General features: G+C 27.6%; 2 protein-coding genes across 2 annotated transcripts in view; one reads left to right on the plus strand and one right to left on the minus strand.

Moving 5' to 3' along the window:
* Positions 1-218: 218 nt before the first annotated feature.
* Positions 219-17,284, plus strand: LOC107068535 (intermembrane lipid transfer protein VPS13A). The gene is made up of 52 exons (XM_015325034.2): positions 219-457; positions 623-730; positions 849-975; positions 1,401-1,563; positions 1,671-1,882; positions 1,965-2,139; positions 2,239-2,705; positions 2,940-3,161; positions 3,250-3,362; positions 3,587-3,795; positions 3,853-4,019; positions 4,096-4,213; positions 4,284-4,580; positions 4,671-4,803; positions 4,885-5,115; positions 5,194-5,333; positions 5,424-5,521; positions 5,580-5,779; positions 5,859-6,038; positions 6,119-6,308; positions 6,384-6,553; positions 6,773-7,156; positions 7,233-7,399; positions 7,502-7,763; positions 8,015-8,078; positions 8,353-8,690; positions 8,771-8,912; positions 8,989-9,287; positions 9,381-9,546; positions 9,651-9,842; positions 9,913-10,157; positions 10,243-10,507; positions 10,569-10,723; positions 10,829-11,031; positions 11,109-11,445; positions 11,697-11,909; positions 12,001-12,477; positions 12,586-12,855; positions 12,943-13,296; positions 13,367-13,546; positions 13,639-13,773; positions 13,851-14,002; positions 14,108-14,276; positions 14,383-14,576; positions 14,780-14,966; positions 15,054-15,191; positions 15,584-15,701; positions 15,850-15,976; positions 16,255-16,321; positions 16,399-16,547; positions 16,646-16,769; positions 17,058-17,284. The coding sequence occupies exons 1-52, from the start codon at positions 317-319 to the stop codon at positions 17,196-17,198; spliced, it is 10,275 nt and encodes a 3,424-aa protein (XP_015180520.2). The 5' UTR covers positions 219-316; the 3' UTR covers positions 17,199-17,284.
* Positions 17,285-17,352: 68 nt separating this feature from the next.
* The window catches only part of osa (trithorax group protein osa), a 20,078-nt gene continuing 19,260 nt past the window's right edge, over positions 17,353-18,170 (minus strand). The window contains 1 exon segment of the mRNA XM_015324994.2: positions 17,353-18,170. This exon segment is cut by the window's right edge and continues 6,791 nt beyond it. The gene's annotated coding sequence lies outside the window, so the exon portion shown is untranslated.

Raw genomic sequence — 18,170 nt, forward strand, 5'->3', positions numbered from 1 at the left:
TTTTTGAGCGCGAAACTAAATCTGTCATATGTTTGTAGTATAATATTTGTTATATATAAGTTAATATTGATATATGTGGATCTTTTTCTTAAGAGAATATGTATCATATTCATATGAAAAGAAACAAATAATTGCATATTAGACATAAGAATAATAAGATGCTATATATACAGAAAAAATCAATAAAGACGTGACATTTCTGCGCCTGACCGTATTGCATTATACCAGTTATTACTTATCTCGAGGTTATAATGAATTGTTATATGGTGGTTGTTTAAGTGAAATAAGAGATCTAATTAAATCATTAATAACAAGAATGTTTGAGGGTGCTATAGCAGCGTTTTTAAATCGTTTTTTGGGTAGATATGTTGAGGATTTAGACACTGAACGATTTAATATCGGTATTTTTTCTGGCGACACATGTCTAACTGATCTTAAATTAAAACCCGAAGCCTTGGTATAATTACCCATTTTTATATTACTCTTTATTCATGTCAATACATTCATAATAAATAAATAACATTTTTCATTTTTATTGATTTATTTGAAATTATTCGTTATTTTTATTTGATGTATTATGATTAGAAACAATTATAAGTTTATATTTTATTGATATTTTTAGTATCAACTTGGATTACCAATAAGAGTAGAGGCTGGTCTGATAGGAAAAATCATTTTGAAGATACCATGGACTGGATTGCTTTCACAACCTGTTGTCATATATGTAGAGGTAATTACATGGAAATAGATATAGAATTACTTTTTTTGTTTATTAAATCCAAAAAATGTATTATTTCATTATATATCCTTATATTCAAATAGAAATAAAACAATTGATTTTGTTTAAGGATATATTTGTAGTAGCTGTTCCTATTCTATATGGTCAATATAATATGGAATTACAAAAGAAATTATTAAGAGCCGAAAAAAAGAAAATCTTAGAAGATCTCGAGGATGATAAAGCATTTACTGCTGGTAATTAATTAAAAAGAAACTATTTCTTACGAATTTAAATTATATACATGAATGGATATTTGTAAAAAAGAAGGTTTATGCTTTAATATTTAAAATTAACATTTAATATTTATTTGATATTGCTTATGTTACAAGTATGTCAACAATTCAGAGTTTAAACTGTTTCAACCCCTTTAGCTGACAACGAGTAAATATTTTCTCTTTCCTGTTTATAGATTTTATACTATCTTCTTTTTCACTATCATAAACTCACAGATATGCTATACAAGTATCACTCACACTTTGAAAAGCCCTGAATTTTCCTCCTTCTTCTTTTCGACATCCATTTAAATAAAAATAATTTATAATTTAAATTAAATAACAACAAATATAAATATTATTTATGTAATTAGAAAAAAAAAGTGATTTTTCTTATACTTTTTTAGGATTACCCTTAAATTTTTTTGACGGCATAGTAACATCCATTATGAGAAATTTTCAGATTACAATAAATAACATACACATTAGATATGAAGAAAAATTATTCTCTAATTCTTTATCTGCTTGTGGTATTTGTATACAAAGTATATCTATGACAACAACAAATAAGTAAGCACGTTAATAAATTTAATTTTATAAATGAACAAATAATTGATTTGCTAACAAATTTATATGATATGATACTTATGAAACAATCAGATTATTTAATATTTCAGTAAATGGAAACCAGGAATATACTCGACTAATTCGCAAACCCTTTATCAATTGGTACGAGCGGAGTCTCTTAGTATTTATATGGATCACGATACAGAATCATCTCTGCAAAGTTGTCCATCTAAATGGGATCTTGCTAGTTTTCTCGCATGGAAAGGGACAATGCTTAAATCACTTCAAACTTTTGGCATGAGAAATAAAGAATTTCAATTTTGTATGTATTAAAAGCGAAAAAAAAAATAACAATTCAAATTAATATTTCAATGAAATATTCCTGGATTTTGTATTGTTTACAGTGTTAAAGCCGTTTACAGCTAAGATTAAAATAATTATACATAAGGGCAGTGATGTTCAAACTTCACGGATTTTAATCGATCTCGTTCTCCAAGATGTGGCAATGCAAATTTCAGAAATGCAGTATATTACATTTTGCCATCTGTACGATTCTTTACTAAGAGCTATTATAAACAGGTACATACTCGTAAATTATATTTTCTTGTATTACTGTTCGAAATATATATATATATTTTTTGTTTTGTTTATAAATATTTTATTTCTTTAATATTGCAGACCTCACAGAAAATATCGACCTCAGAATAAAATCCATGAGAATCCCTCGTTGTGGTGGAAATATGCGTATTATTCTGTTTTAGATCAATACGTTAAACCATATGTTTGGCAAAATATAGCGAAGCATAGGAAAAATTATAAAAAATATAAAGAAATGTATAACCAAATGTTATTACAACCAAACGATACAGAATTGAAATTAGATATGCAAAAGTTTGAGGATAATTTGACGATAATGAATATAGTGATAGCGCGTGAACATGCCAGGCAGGAATTAAGAAATAAAAAAATAAAACAATCTCACGAATCGTCGAAAGAAGACGTAACGATCAAAGAAGAAGTTGTGTCGTCAAATGAAAATAAGTCACAAGATAATGTCGATCAGGATAGGAGAAGGACGTTCTACAATTTAATCGATAACGGTCCAAATGCAAAAATAAACTTGGAGAAATTATCAAGGCCAATTGGTATGATCAATGATAATATATTCTACTTTACTTGCTGGAATACTTAACATGTTCGTATTATAAACTTCTTTTTTAATGAATTATTTTGATTTTCGTAATGCATATTAAATTTATTTGATTCATAACACACTATTATTTCACATATATATATATATATATTACATTCATAACACAATTATTTCAAATATTTAATTAAAACACTTTATCTGAACAAAAGTATTATCTATATTTCAGATTACAAATACAATTTTACTTTGGCCAATTTTTCATTGAGCTTACTGAGCAAAAATAAGGAAGTACTCGTAGCTACTATCACACAATTTCTAACAAGTGTTGAGACAGCACCAAAATTATCGACATTCAAAGTTTCTGCTAGAGCAGAAAGTTGTGTAATCGAAGGAGTTTCGCAAGAGGGTGATCTAGTTCCTTTAACCATAGTTGATAATGTTTTAACAGGTAGTGACATATATTCATATTAAAATAATTAAAATTGAATAATTTCTCATATTAACTACAATAAAACTGGTTTTTTTTTTTTTTACAGGAAATGTGTCAACCAATTTTTTGGCTTTAGATTTTGAAAAAAATGGAAAAGACATAGATCCCAGTTTTAATTTATCGATCAAATTAGAAACTTTCGAAGTTATTTATCATCATGTAATAACAAAACATATTTCCAATCTATATACAAATATGTTTCAAAATATGTGGGCTATAACTTTAAGAGTGGCAAATATAGTATATATGAACTTTTTATTTTATTTTAGCGTACTGAAATACCACTTCTGAAGTTATATTGAACACATATTTTGAAACACTCTGTACATATATAAACAAAATTTCGTATTGCAAAATAACACTGTTATTTATATAATTTTCAGTACGCAGTGATGGAAATTATTAATTTTTTCAAATTAGGCAATCCTTATATCGAAGATACTCTTTCTTGGTCATACAAACTATGTAATAGTGGTGTTAAGAAATTTCTCAGTTTCATAGATAGCATTACATCGCAAGAATTTCGAATAACTATCAAAATTGACATCGGTGGGCCCTATATCGTATTTCCAGAACACGGATCTATACAAAAGTAAATGACATCTAATAGCATATTTAATTGTAATTTGATTGACATTTTATATTACAGAGAAGGACATTTAATGATTTTGGATTTCGGTGATATATCGTTGGTAAACGAATTACAAGCAGTCAATTTGCAATTAGAAGACGCTACGCTTATGGAATTAGACGTATCACTTTATGACAGACTTCATATTGAATTTAAAGGAGGACAAATTCTTTGTTGTCATTCAGGTTTGTCAAAAGTAAAGTTCTCTTGAAAAAAATGCTCTCTTTCTCTCATTTTTTCTTTTCTTTCATTCTTATTTAGGAGACGATTGGCGGGCTGCTAGAAAACAAGAAGATTCAGAATATCACTTTGTATCAAAAATGGAAGCAAAAGCTACTATTTCGTATAGTATCAAACCTGAATATCGTCAATTACCAAGGTAGTTCTTAAGATTTGATTAAAAATATATTTTACATCAAATATATTTGAATCTTTAATATTTTTACCAGAGCGAAACTCAACATAACTGTACAACGTCTGAAAATTAACGTATCGGAAAATAAATTACAATTGATAATGTATTTTTTAAATACTTTATCTATATTTTGTTGGAATTATACAAAGAAATATCAGACGTTTATGGAACAAATAAATCCTAAGACAAAAAGTAATATATTTGTTTTATCGTTAAAAGAACTCAAGAGAATACAGAATAATATATGTCTGCCGACTGTTACCAAAGCACAAAAAAAGTTTGATCGTGTTATGCAAGAACTTTTGATTAATAACGTACCAAGACTTGATAGGTAATAAAACAATTTTGTTTTCATTTATTATATTAAATATTTATCTATCGTGTATTAATATTTTGATGAATGTATTAATCAATTTAACAGAAGCGTCGTATCTTCGGAAATCAGTGAAGAAGATTTGGAATTATTATCTAAAACTATTAATTTGTACGGTTTTGATGAAAACGTTTCTACGTACAATCATATGAATTTTCTCATAAGATTTGCCATTGGAGAAGTTAGCGTTTCTATTTATATTTATTTGCACATTTTAATGTTATCTTATAATAATTAATACACATTATGCTTACAAATTTAGCTTTCCATTCATGTGGGATATATGAATGAAACAAGAGAAGAACCGTATTTAAATTTAAGATTACGTAAAGTATCAACTGAAATTGGTTTAATGGAATATGGATTTGCAATTCAATTTATGATAGATTCTATAATTTTGCTCGATCAAACAAATGCTGATATTACTGGATCGTATTTGGAATTTATATCAACGGGCAAATGTGAACAAGTTTTTGATCTATCATATCGCAAGGTATATATATCTTCAATATCTCCCATTAATTTTTTTCATGTTAAATATTGTTTAACAAAGAATTTTTGTCATCTTTAGGTCAGATCAGATTGTCCAGATTTTAAAGGGGTTTTTAAAAATATTGAAAGATTGTTGCTTATAAAGCTTTTAAATACGAACATTATTCTTCATAGGCCTGCATTGTTGAAAGTAAAAAAATTTTGGAAGAGTATCAATCAGTATGTATATAATTATCTTTTTTATAATATTATTTATTTTGAATATATGTATATGTATTATTTTGTATTTAAACCTTACATTTATTGTAGAATATTTTGCGGAACTCTTTTATTCGAGTTTATGAAGAAAGTATGTTTAGAAATTATTGAATGGAAAAAGAATGATCAAGATCCACCCATTCCTCCAGGTAAAAACTACAAATGTTTATAAAGATAATTCAATTAACTATCTTCAACTGTTTATAGGTGCAATTAAGCTCAATTACTCGGCAAGAATTGGTACATTAACCATTCGATTATGCGACAAGGATGCAGATTTAATGAAAATTGAAATATTAGGTATTGAAAATGATTGTATCTATATTGCCAATGAAAGAATGGTCTTTCGCGTTCATCTAAGAAATTTACTCGTCGAAGATTTGAACGAAGACACGCTCTATACTAAAGTAATTCATTTTATATATACATTATAATATTTTATTTTTCTATTATATTATAAAATAATAATGATACATTTGTTTCAAGATATTAACAACCGATGAAGACAAAGTTTTGGATTTGAAATATGTGAGACACACTCCAAAGTTGTACGTATGTTCCGACATTGATACGAATCAGGACGATGTTATGTCACATGGAACATTCAAATTATCTATCGGACGAATTAATTGCGTGCTGATCACAAAGATACTACAAGACTTACACGTAACAATTGAATATTCATTGTAGTATTTAAAATTATTTCAAATAATTAATGTGATAATGATTGTTCTTATTATTTACAGTACTTCTTAGTACCGTTTGCTTCATCCTTTTTGACGCAATTAATGATATACTTACAAAAAAAATGTATAGCCTATGTTGAAGAATTTAAAAGGAATGCTATTAAATTGCATATTTTTATTGACATACAAGGACCTACATTTCTTCTACCGCAAAAAAAGGACATCGCAAATCTAATAGTCTTTGATACAGGTATGATTTAAATGTAAATATTAAATTAATTAATTAGAATTTATTGTAATATCTTGGCATGTAATATTATTTTAGGTATACTATCCGTTGAAAATTTTTTCAAAAAAGTTGATCTAACAACTCAAACCATTAAAAGTCATTCCGTTGATGGAAATCACATAATAATGGATAATATTTTATTAAAATTGAAATCGATGACTTTGTCTAGAGCTATTATGACATTAAGTAGAGATTTAGAAGTTCAAGTAAGTATATAACAATTTTAGAAACTTGAAAGTTTCATTGCCGCAAATACTAAATCCTAGTGTTCCCGTCCCTGAACGCGACAACTCCATTCGCAATCTTCGTAGCCTATTTCTTTTAGATCCCGAAATAATATTGTCCTCTCATCTACGTCTCGGTCTACCTAGTGATCTTTTCCCGTTCTATTATTTATATTATTATTATTATTATTATTATTATAGGAACCTATTATTGAACCTGTTTATATTCATTTTGATATAAAAAGAAAAACAGAATATCATACTATTATGGAATATGAAACATTTGGACTCTTTAAATTGCATGGATCTATAGATTTTGTATGCATAAATCTTAGTCAAAGAGATTTACAATCTGTAATGTCCGTATGGAAAGAAAACATTTCTAAAGTTATTTTTTCCCAAAGAAAATGTGAAAATAAAAGAATTGCTATGGTAGACAAATCTTTGGAGAGCATTAATACCGAAAATGCAATGGTTAAAAAATTAGAAGTTTTTCTGGCTCAGAATGAAGCCAATTTATGTGAAATAAATATAAATCTAACTTTGGACGGAATACAATTAAATTTATTTTTAGATTCGGACGAGGTATTTAAATTTAATATGAAGTGTATCACATATTAGCTTATACAATGATATTTATGTATTGTTTAAATGTTTTTAGGTCTTGAGTTCACCCGTACGAGATTTAAATCATGGTTTATGCAAATTAAATTTTGGAGAAATAATCAATACATTTGATTTTTATAGCGATAATAGTTTACAAATGAAACTCTCTCTGCAAAGCATCATTTTACAGGATACGCGTAAAGATTCTTTCATCATTAAAAAGTATATATATATATATATTTTTTATATAATTACAATGAATTTATATATAACGGATAAAGTCTATTAGAGATTATGTTGTAAATAATGAGTTTCTTATTTTAGAATTATTCAATCCCCAGCTAAATTAATAGGATTAAATGTTGATTCGTGTATTTCTGTTTCGTTATCACCAATAGTTGATATAACGTATAATCAAGCATCAACGGATGATAAATGTTTGAATATTCTTATTCAAGAAACAAGGATTAATTTGTCAATACCATTCTTATTTCATCTTGTACGATATTTTGTGGATGCCTTACCGCATGACACAATTGAAGGAGGCATTATCAATCATGGATATGAAAACAATACTGGCACATATGTAAGATTATACAGCATATTATTCAGTATACTATATAACAGGATTTCTCAAACTTTTCCACTTGACAATTCTCTTTAATTTCACACTTTGAGAAATCCAGTCATATAGGATGTTTAATATTAACAGAAGACATTTTAATATCTTGTGTATATGTACTGTACTGTATATATGTAAATATATATAATTATATATATTACATATATATTTTTATATTATATATATATTTTCAAATTTATTTATTGTAAATCAAGATCAATGATAATGCAACAGGATCTGATAATGTGAATTATGAACTATATTGCAAGGAACAACCAGGTATTTAATCAGCCGATTATTTATGAAATAATCTATTGAATACAATAACAAGTGATAATAAATTCATATTTTTATATTATTCTTTGTATTCAAGCATTTTGAATTTGATTTAAAGATTATTCATTTAAATATTTTACTGTTACAGATGTATATAAGTTTATTATATTTAATATAAATTAGTTATTTATTTACTGTATGTGTTGCTTGATGTTTTTATTCATATTATTAATATTTGATGACTATTTGGTGAATATTTTGTTATATCAATGTTTAGATGTTGCAGTATCCATACGAATACAAAAGCCAGAAATTTTACTATTTGGAGATTTGAAGTCAAATAATACACATATAATATTATTTCAAGCAGAAATAATAATAGAGAGTAGTAGCCATAATTGTCTTTCTTCAATAGTTTGTACAATTACGAATATTCGTGCTAAAAGTACAAGTCAAAGAAAATATCTTCGGCAATCGCCACATTGGTTGCTTCGTCCGTGTGATGTTGAAATTTGCAAAAAGGAAGAATTGCTAAATCATACTATGGACATTGTAATCTCTGTAAGTCCTGTTTATATTCACCTTTCTCCTGGAATCATGCATACTTTTGTAGACGTAAGTATATTCATCAAGACACGTTTTATTTGTGAATGAGAAACTCTTATAAAGTTTTATATAAACATTGACGCTTGTAGATAACCAACGAAGCTTTGGGTTTTATAACAAATATTGGCTTAAAATTTGAAGATAGACCTACTGGAAATGATTTTAACCAACATACCGATTTATGGTCACCCAAAAATATATCCAGTGTACCTTACAAAAAAGTTGAAAATGGTAAATATTTCTGTGAACCACGTATTGATAAAATATGCATCATTTTTATAATACTATACATTTGTTTAATATGTAGAATTATTGGGAAATATAGAAATGCGACAGGAATATAACAATCAAGATATAACTTTTTGTTTAAAGCCAATACCGGTATATATATTAATAGAAATGGAAACGACTAAAGAAAAAGTTCCTATGGTACGAATAGAAACTGTTATTGATATTAACATCGATTGCTCGAAAAATTTTTATTTAGAATCTAAGTTAAATGTTCACGCATTTTGTTATGACATTGATCATAAAATTTGGGAACCATTTATTGAACTTTGTACCAAAGATGGTATTAATTATAAACCCTGGGTATTGACTATAAAAGTAAGAATATTTAATTACAAATATTTATATTTGCATATAAATAATTATGACGAACAATTAAATAAACATTCTCTATCGTAATATTTTTATTAGATGTTTAACGGAGAATCATGCATTATTGATTCTAATTGGACAGATCCATGGCAGCGTACAAATGAAGATACAATAAAAAAAGAAAAAAATGTAAATAATAAGGAAGAGGACTCTATGGATATGGTGTTTATCAACCCGGAACATACAGTTTCTTTACAAATGAATGGTATTAGAAGATAATAATGAAAAATATAATTATAAATAAATAATTGTTTGTTATCACAGTACACTTCCTTTCTTTCAATCTTTTTTATACACAATCTTTTTTAGGAATTAAAATGTTCCCTGGATATGATGAAGATTCCGACACGGATGACGATGATAATGGAAAAAAATTAACAAAATCTACAAACTATTTATTCAGTAATGAAAGTAGCGAGGATGAAGACAGTGATTCAATTGATTCGAGTGCGAATGAAGACGACGGCTTGGATCTACCATCGACCAGTAACATGGAATCATGTATATACTATTTATAAATTATTGTTAACGTATAAATAGTACTGGTACGATTAAAATATTTTGTTTTTAGCAAGTCCTGTTAACGATGCACAGATCAAAATTGGACAAACAACAGCAACGTATATCATAATATCTACTGAAGATGTTATTAATTTTACGATTACACCGAGTAATCTTGCAATTATGAATATGATTATAGATGCATTTATAGAGGTGAAGAATGGTATGCCTATAATACCTACAAATATAAATGAAATAAATTTGCAAAATAATATTGGTTATACTAGTAGAGTAGAATTACTTGTTCAAGAACAGGTAAATTATAAGTGAATATATTATTTATATCGTTTATCTATAATTCATCTTATTTATAACTTTGATTTTACTTTCTATTATTTAGGTTGATGGAAAAACTACTACGCGAATTCTTACCGCAAGAAACTATCATTGTGATGATTCTCCCCCAAGTACACCAAACACACCTGATGCCGATCATATCTCTCGTAGCACGAGTCCACAATGGATTATCAATGAAAACGGGTTAATTGATTTTGAAGATAATCCATTAAATTGTCCTCTTTTCACGCAAAATATTATTTATGACGAATCTCCTATTTGTTTATATAAAATGATCACTGGAGAAATATTGCATATTATTATCGAAGGTAAATAAAAAAAAATAATATTAAATATTTTTTATGTATGTATCTTTTTGGTTTATTTTAGGTTTTAAAGATATTTCAATATATTGCCCAAAAAGAGAAGGTTGTAGATTCATTCCACTTCGACCAGTCAAACAAAACGTGGAATATTATTTAGTTGTAGATACGACTATTGATAAAAATTTACAACGTACCATTTCGATTAGATCACCTCTTCAGGTAAATATAAAAAGAGTATTATTGTTATTGAATAATGAATATTACAATCAATCACGTAGAAAATTAATTTATATATTTTTTGTTTATGTCGTTTGCTTATCACAGATTAGAAATGAAACGTCATATGCTTTAGCTCTTTATTATAAAAAACAATTGGCAGAAACATTGCAATTAGCGGATATTGGAGAAGCTATAAATCCTTTCGACGATAATATAAGAATGGGGATTATTGAACCTGACTGTATTTACAATGTTCCGCTTTATATTGCATACCATTTTCCTATTTATATAGAACCAGCATATTTGGAGTAAGTAGTTAATTTTTGTATATTATCAAAATGAAAATTTTGTCAGCAAATATAAAGTAATATAAAACGTATCGTAGAAATTATCAGATTAGCGAGGAAGGTATTTTTTGGAAGGAACTAAATATAATAACTGATAATAGCAAAGATGTGTTTTGTAAATTAAAGAATAATGAAAATCAAAGTGTATTTTGCATAAAAGTAGTGGGTACCGAATTTCCAATGGCAATACCACAAGATTGCAGAGTACCAAATTATTTAATAAATATTATTCCACCACTTATACTCAATAATCAGTTACCTTTTGTTATTGATATTGGAATACCTTCTATAAATTATGAAGTCAAAATTGAACCAGGTGATAAAGTGAATGTGCACTCGTTGATGTGTACTGGTGATATACAATTCAATTTTAAGGCATGTATAATTGTAAAAAGAAAATAATTTACTGTATGTTATTTTAATATTCGAATGCTACAAAAGTTAGAATTTTGTTTTGAATATACTTAGAAAATAAAACATATTAAAATCAGTAAAAATAATTTAATTACAAACAAAATGATAATATATGCTAAAATAAAAATATTGTGGTGTCCGAATATCAAAGCTACTTGCCGTATATACATTCTTAAAATATCTATATTTATGCTATCGTACATTTTATATAGATTCAAAATTATTTGGGGACTCAATGGAGTGGAACTATAAAAGTCAATATGAATTTGGAGAGAAAATTTGTATTAATGAGTACGGACAATGAATCGTATTTAGGAAAACCGTTTATAATACATGTTGAATTGTGTAAAAGTAAAAGCTGGTATATTATCATCCATGCTCAATATTGGATAGTTAATAAAACTGGTTTACCATTATACATACAGGTAAAAATATTATATTTATGTAATTTATAATTCTTTCTACTATAGAACAAAATTTATTTGATAATTACGTTAATTTTTTATATATGTTTAGGAATGTCATTTAAATTTATCCTACGAGATTCCAGAAGAAGAATTATTAGTTTTGTCGCAAAAAAATAATAAGAAAGATACTATTAGATTAAGAGCGCATCAATCTGAATGGTCTCTGCCATTTATTTTGAACGGAATTAATTCAATGTCTCTAATTGTTTGCAAGGATATCGAACGTGGAAGGAAATATCGAATATTAGCGGAAATAAATAACTCGCGTTTATCTCCGTTGTTCACCAAAATTATTATCTTTTTACCATATTTTTTCGTTCATAATAAAACAAAAAAAACCTTAAGATTTATGGAAGAAAATGATAATGCTGATTTATGGAATGATTTGTTACCAGGACAAGAAATACCATTTTGGCCGGTTACAGAATCTTTACGAATGAGAATTAAATGGAAACATAGTCAGTTAGATTCTCAGCATTTTAATATCACACAAATCGGTAAAACTGTATTAAGAATGGATAATGGTGTAAGTATATAAGTATATTTATTAACAAATTTGATGAAAAAATAGATCAATTGAATGAATTAATGAATAAATGATGTAAATATGTTATGTTTAACTTTGTTTTTATAGTCAGCTTTATGCATAGAAATCGAAGGTGGTACAAATACTCCATATTATATTGTATTTCAAAAATATATGATTGGAGATGCACCAGTAAGGGTAGATAATCTTTGTAGTGAATTATTTCTTAAAATTAATCAAATAAATTCTGGACAAGTGACCTTGTTAAATCCGTTTCAAAGTATACTCTATACTTGGGATGATCCGAGTATGCCAAGAGAACTAATGTGGAATATTTACAATAATAAAAAATCTAGCTATAAAGCTCGATTTGATACCGTAAATACTTTTATTAAAATTATTTAATTGGGTAATTTATTAATGTTAATATTAATATATATATATATATATTGATATTGTATGTAGGATGGTTTCGATCAAGAAGTTGTACCTTTTATTACCGTCGAATGTAGAGACGGTTGCACTGTATCCACCGCTAAGTCACTCTTGCATACAAAATCGTCCTCCTATTCGCAAGAGAAAATAAATACTAGTACCAATGATAATAAAAATGATAATTCTGATACAAAACAATCTAGACTAGGACAAATTCGAAAAGATAAGATTACTATTTATTGGGTAAGCTATATGGAAGGTGTGCAACGTATCCTATTGTTCACCGAAGATGAAAACATATTTTTAAAAGCACGGAGTATTATTGAACCTGAAATTAGCAAACGAGAAATATTTTTGTCGATTGCAGGCATTGGAGTTAGCGTTGTAAGTAATTTATCTAAATAAATTAATTATATTACTATTACATAAATGTAATCAATATTTTGACATGCAGATTTTAAAATGCAATGAGAAAAGTAAAGAATTTTTATATGGAAGTATAAGCGATTCTTCCGCGTGTTGGGAACTTTGTTTTGGAAAAAAGTGGAAAACATTATCACTTGAATTAAGTGCTTGGCTGGAAAATAAATATATAAATTCCTTCAAAAGAACACAATTGGATAACTTTATTGACGTAAGTCTCCACTATGAAGTTTTCATTATTAAGAATATTACATAAACGTATATACAACTAACTTTTCTATTATATTATCATTACCGTTATAGGTTGATCTTGAGAAAATGCAGATGACAAAACCTTTTTATGGAAAATTACGCAGAACATATTCACCCGGAATTTGGATACATTGCAGGCAATCGATAACAATGACGTATATGCGAAGTTACATTCATCGAATACAGGTACTTTGACTGTGACACATGTGTGAACATGTGAACACAACGAGAAAAAATTTTCAAAATTGTTTCTGTACATTCAGGTAGATAATCAACTCAATGACGTCACTTTCCCTGTTATTCTACACAGCAACTTAGAAAAAAGTATGACCAATTTTATGGGCAATCATAAATCGAAGCATTGTTTAGAATTTATTTTGTTAAAACAGAAAAAGCTACATAAAACAATTTATAAGTGCGTACATATAAAAAAAATGTTACTATTGGAATATAGATCGTTCATCGATCTAATATTAATTCTTTTATAAATTTGTCCATGTATTCTACATTTTCTTCATAGGGGTATAAGTGTCATACTGAGAATATTTAATATTAATCTTCAAGAAGAAGTCGCTTTGTCCTTGGTTAATTTAATTCCAAAGACAACTGAAACTAAGTATTCCATAGCAGCAAAACTTAGAAAGGATGTTTCCAATGTCCACATACATACTCATCACAAAAATATTGACGTACGTAAACGTATTTTTTTAATTTTATTTCTTGCTTTACTTAGCACCTTCTTAGTAGCACTCGTTAACGAATGATCATAAATAACACAAATTTTTATTGTTGTAGACTTTACGGCGTAACAAAACCGCTATAATTGAATATATGTATATCTCTCCGATTGTAATATCTTTAAAATTATTAGCTAATACAGAGGGACCTAAAATATATAATTCTAGTGACCTGACAGATTATCATAATATTATTAAATATATTTTCGAATATGCAGAAAATGGATCTCTCGAAAAACATGCTGAATTTAAGTTTGTATTATTAAATTCATATTTTTATTTATTATAGTCTTCTATTTCTTAACACGTTAAGCGTCAAGCCTATTTTTCTTGAGCGAGCTTTTCATTTAAACTATTATCTCTCAGCCATGATTGGCGTGGCGTTTAACATGTTAAACTTAATCAATGTATTTACTAATGACAGTTCTTCTCTATTTTTATTTCTTTGTTATTAGATTCCCATGTTATGAGAAATATTTTACTACAATCAGTATTAAACACTTACTATTGGAAATATCACGAAATTATACTGTTCAATTTATGCAACAATATCAAGTTTTGATTCATTCTATTACTGTATTAGGAAATCAATATGGTTACAATTTTAGATCTGTAAATTGTAATTTTTATGATCCAGATTCGGTGAGTAACTAAGTATTGTTAATACTTTTATTACTTTGTTTTTATATTATGATTATCAGCTATATAATACTATAGATTTTTTTATAGATATTAATATGCGAAGAAGAGATTTCCGAAAAATTGTCTCATGACATTGCGTGTCTTTTGGGACACGCTACTCCTGATAGTGTGATTCCACTGTTTATTAACTTAAACAATCGTGAATCACATAATCAACGTTCTAAGGTATTAAATACTGTAAACCAGGCCTTCTCAAACTTTTCCATTTAGCGATCCCAGTTTACTCGAGTAAATATTTTCGCGATACAGTGTGTAGACTACATACTATCTTCTATTTAGCTATCATAAATTCATGGGAATACCATACGGATAGGTTGTGTTAAACTGGTGTTTAATTTTTTGGTCGACTCGCATCCAATTTTGTAATTTTACTATAATTTTTACGACCCCTAAAATTGAATTACGTGATGATTCCGTATGAAGTCGTCAAAGATTACGGTTCATACTTTGAGAAGCCCTGCTATAAACTATTAAAAAAAAGAAGAAGATAAAACGTTAATATAAACATCACTCGTTTTTTTTTTTCGTGAGAGAATAATATATTTTATTCTTTATAGGAAAAAGAATTATATTTTTATAGTATTGACATATCCCCAGCCAAGTTCTTGATAAATAACTTTTTCTCTACCGACATTGAATTAGAACTTTCTGGCTTAATTTCTTTATCAACAAATAGTAAGTATGATATATATTATTAAAAAAAAAAAACAAAAAAAGAAAGAAAAAAAATAATAATTAATAATTTATATTTACTACAAATATTTATAAACTCTATTATTGTAAACGTCATTTTATTGATAATTACTATTAACAAATATCATAGATCTTCAACGAGAAGAATTAAAATACTACTTAAGAACATTGGGAAAAAAACTTTCTGCCTTCTTTAAGATAGAAAATGCATCATCCGCAGAAACTTGTCCTAAAATAATAGAGAACATAATCAAAAGGTAGGTGTATAGACTTAGTTATTTATACATTTAACACGTTGAGCGCCACGTCAGTCATATGTGACTGACACTTAACTTGCTTTTTTTTTCACTCTTAAGCTGCGCGCGTGGCTTAACGAGAATTTCCTTATAAATTCCGCGTGGACCCAACGTGTTAAGAAGAGATTATTATTATTATTTCTATATATATATATTTTTTTTTCTTGTTAACTTATAAAAATGAAAATAATTGAACTCGTGTACATAAATGTCTATATGTTAAGTAATATATATTTTAGGATACAGGAAATGGGATGTAAATTCATTTCTCGAATTCGTTTACCACGATTCATCAGCCCTTACATGGTCAGTGCGCATGTACATTATATACATTGTGCATTGCAATTGCGTTGTAAAAGATTTAAATTCATCTTTTTACACAGGGCGTCGAGTTATACTCAACGCACAAAGCTAAAGGAATGCATTTGTTAGAGCTAATAAATAAAGATTATCATAGACGAATGGATGATACTTATTGGGCACATAGTATACTTTCTAACGATGGAAAACAAATAGCTCTTATATCTTTACAGTAAGTCAATTTTACAATTAAAAATATATATATATATATATGTATATGTATATATAGCAAAATTACTAAATTACATATAACAATTCATCATTCCTCAGACGTGTTTACCTGGTAGAAAAAGCTGCTGCATGGGGCTTGTGGAATATCAAATGGTCCATCGACATTAATCAATTATCTCCGCCAACTGTTGTCAAGGATAAACTTGTCTTACACGTAAATAAGGTAATCGATATCATAAATTTGTTATAAATAATCTAACAAAAAGAAAAAAATAATAATATCCTAGCCACTTTTATATTTATACAAGAAGATAAAGAAGATACGTATATTTTTATGCAATTAGTGCCAGTAGTAGTATGCATATACCTATGCAACTCAAATTTGTGACGAACATGAAAAAAAAAAAAAATCCTAAATATTTCCACATAATATATTTGCAACAAACCAATGAAATGTACTTTAATAATTTCTTTCTGGTGGGTGGGGGTTGGTTTCCTTTTTTTTTTTTAGAACGAGCAAGCATCAACAGCCGTTGTAGACTGGTATTTGGAAAGCAAAAAATTGGAGGTCCTAGAATGGCTGTGTCGCAAAATAAATACTGCAATGACTTTAAATATGGAGAGCAGTATTTGTTTTAAACAAGATGTATAATATATGAAAGTTGACTATAAAAGAAAAAAAATTGATGTATATTTACATTAGTTCGGCATAATAAATTCTATCATGAATGCAAGTTATTTCTTCATCTTCCTACATTTCTTTTTTCTTTCATATCTTTTAAAGTCAGATTGCATATCCACCTGGATAAAGTACGTCTAGTTTATTTCATAATTTATTTACAAAAAGTCTTAGTAAATTACACTTACAGGCATCTCCACTCGAACTAAAGTAAATAATTTAAGAGCTACACGTATGTAGATATCTATAGAGTAGGATACTTTGGGGTTGGAGAGAAGCCAGGACCAGGGAAAGTGTTCTGTTTTTTAACTTATCTCCTATATAATTACTTTTTAAAAATTAAATTCAAATATCTTTATAAGCTATTGCTCTCTCGCTCTCTCTCTCTCTCTCTTTCTCTCTTTTCCTCTTCATTCCTCTCTCTCTCTCTCTCTTTCTCTCTTTCTTTCTCTTTCTCTCTCCCTCTCTCTTTCTCGTTCTGAAACTTAATTCCATCGGTTAGATCTTTCACTACTGAGTAAGGAAGTACCAGTGGAAGGTGTGCAACAACAACAAGTCAATGCATTACCGTTGCATGGATGATGATCAAGTGGGATTTACATTAGGTAAATGTATGTATATGCAAGAATCCTCAAAATATGTGCAGAAGCTGACAATCGGTATTTGTTAGTTTTACAATAATATATGCACTTTAAAAAGCATAAAGTCTTGGTTATAAATATATCCCCCTTACAGTCGTTTAATGGCACGATCGATCTTAAGTTTATAAATTCATCTTCTTTTTCTTTTTATTTTTCTTTTTATTTTTCTTTTTATTTTTATTTTTACTTTTATTTTTACTTTTCTTTTCTTCTCTTCTTTTTTTCTTTTCTGTTTGTTTGTTTGGTAGTTCTCTCCTTATAATCATTTAGTACATAATCACCCCGGAGCTTTTCTTTTAACTAT

The sequence above is a fragment of the Polistes dominula genome, unplaced genomic scaffold (genome assembly GCF_049000335.1).
Source record: "Polistes dominula isolate Pdom_NZ unplaced genomic scaffold, Pdom_raw_medaka contig_28, whole genome shotgun sequence".
Taxonomy (NCBI): domain Eukaryota; kingdom Metazoa; phylum Arthropoda; class Insecta; order Hymenoptera; family Vespidae; genus Polistes; species Polistes dominula.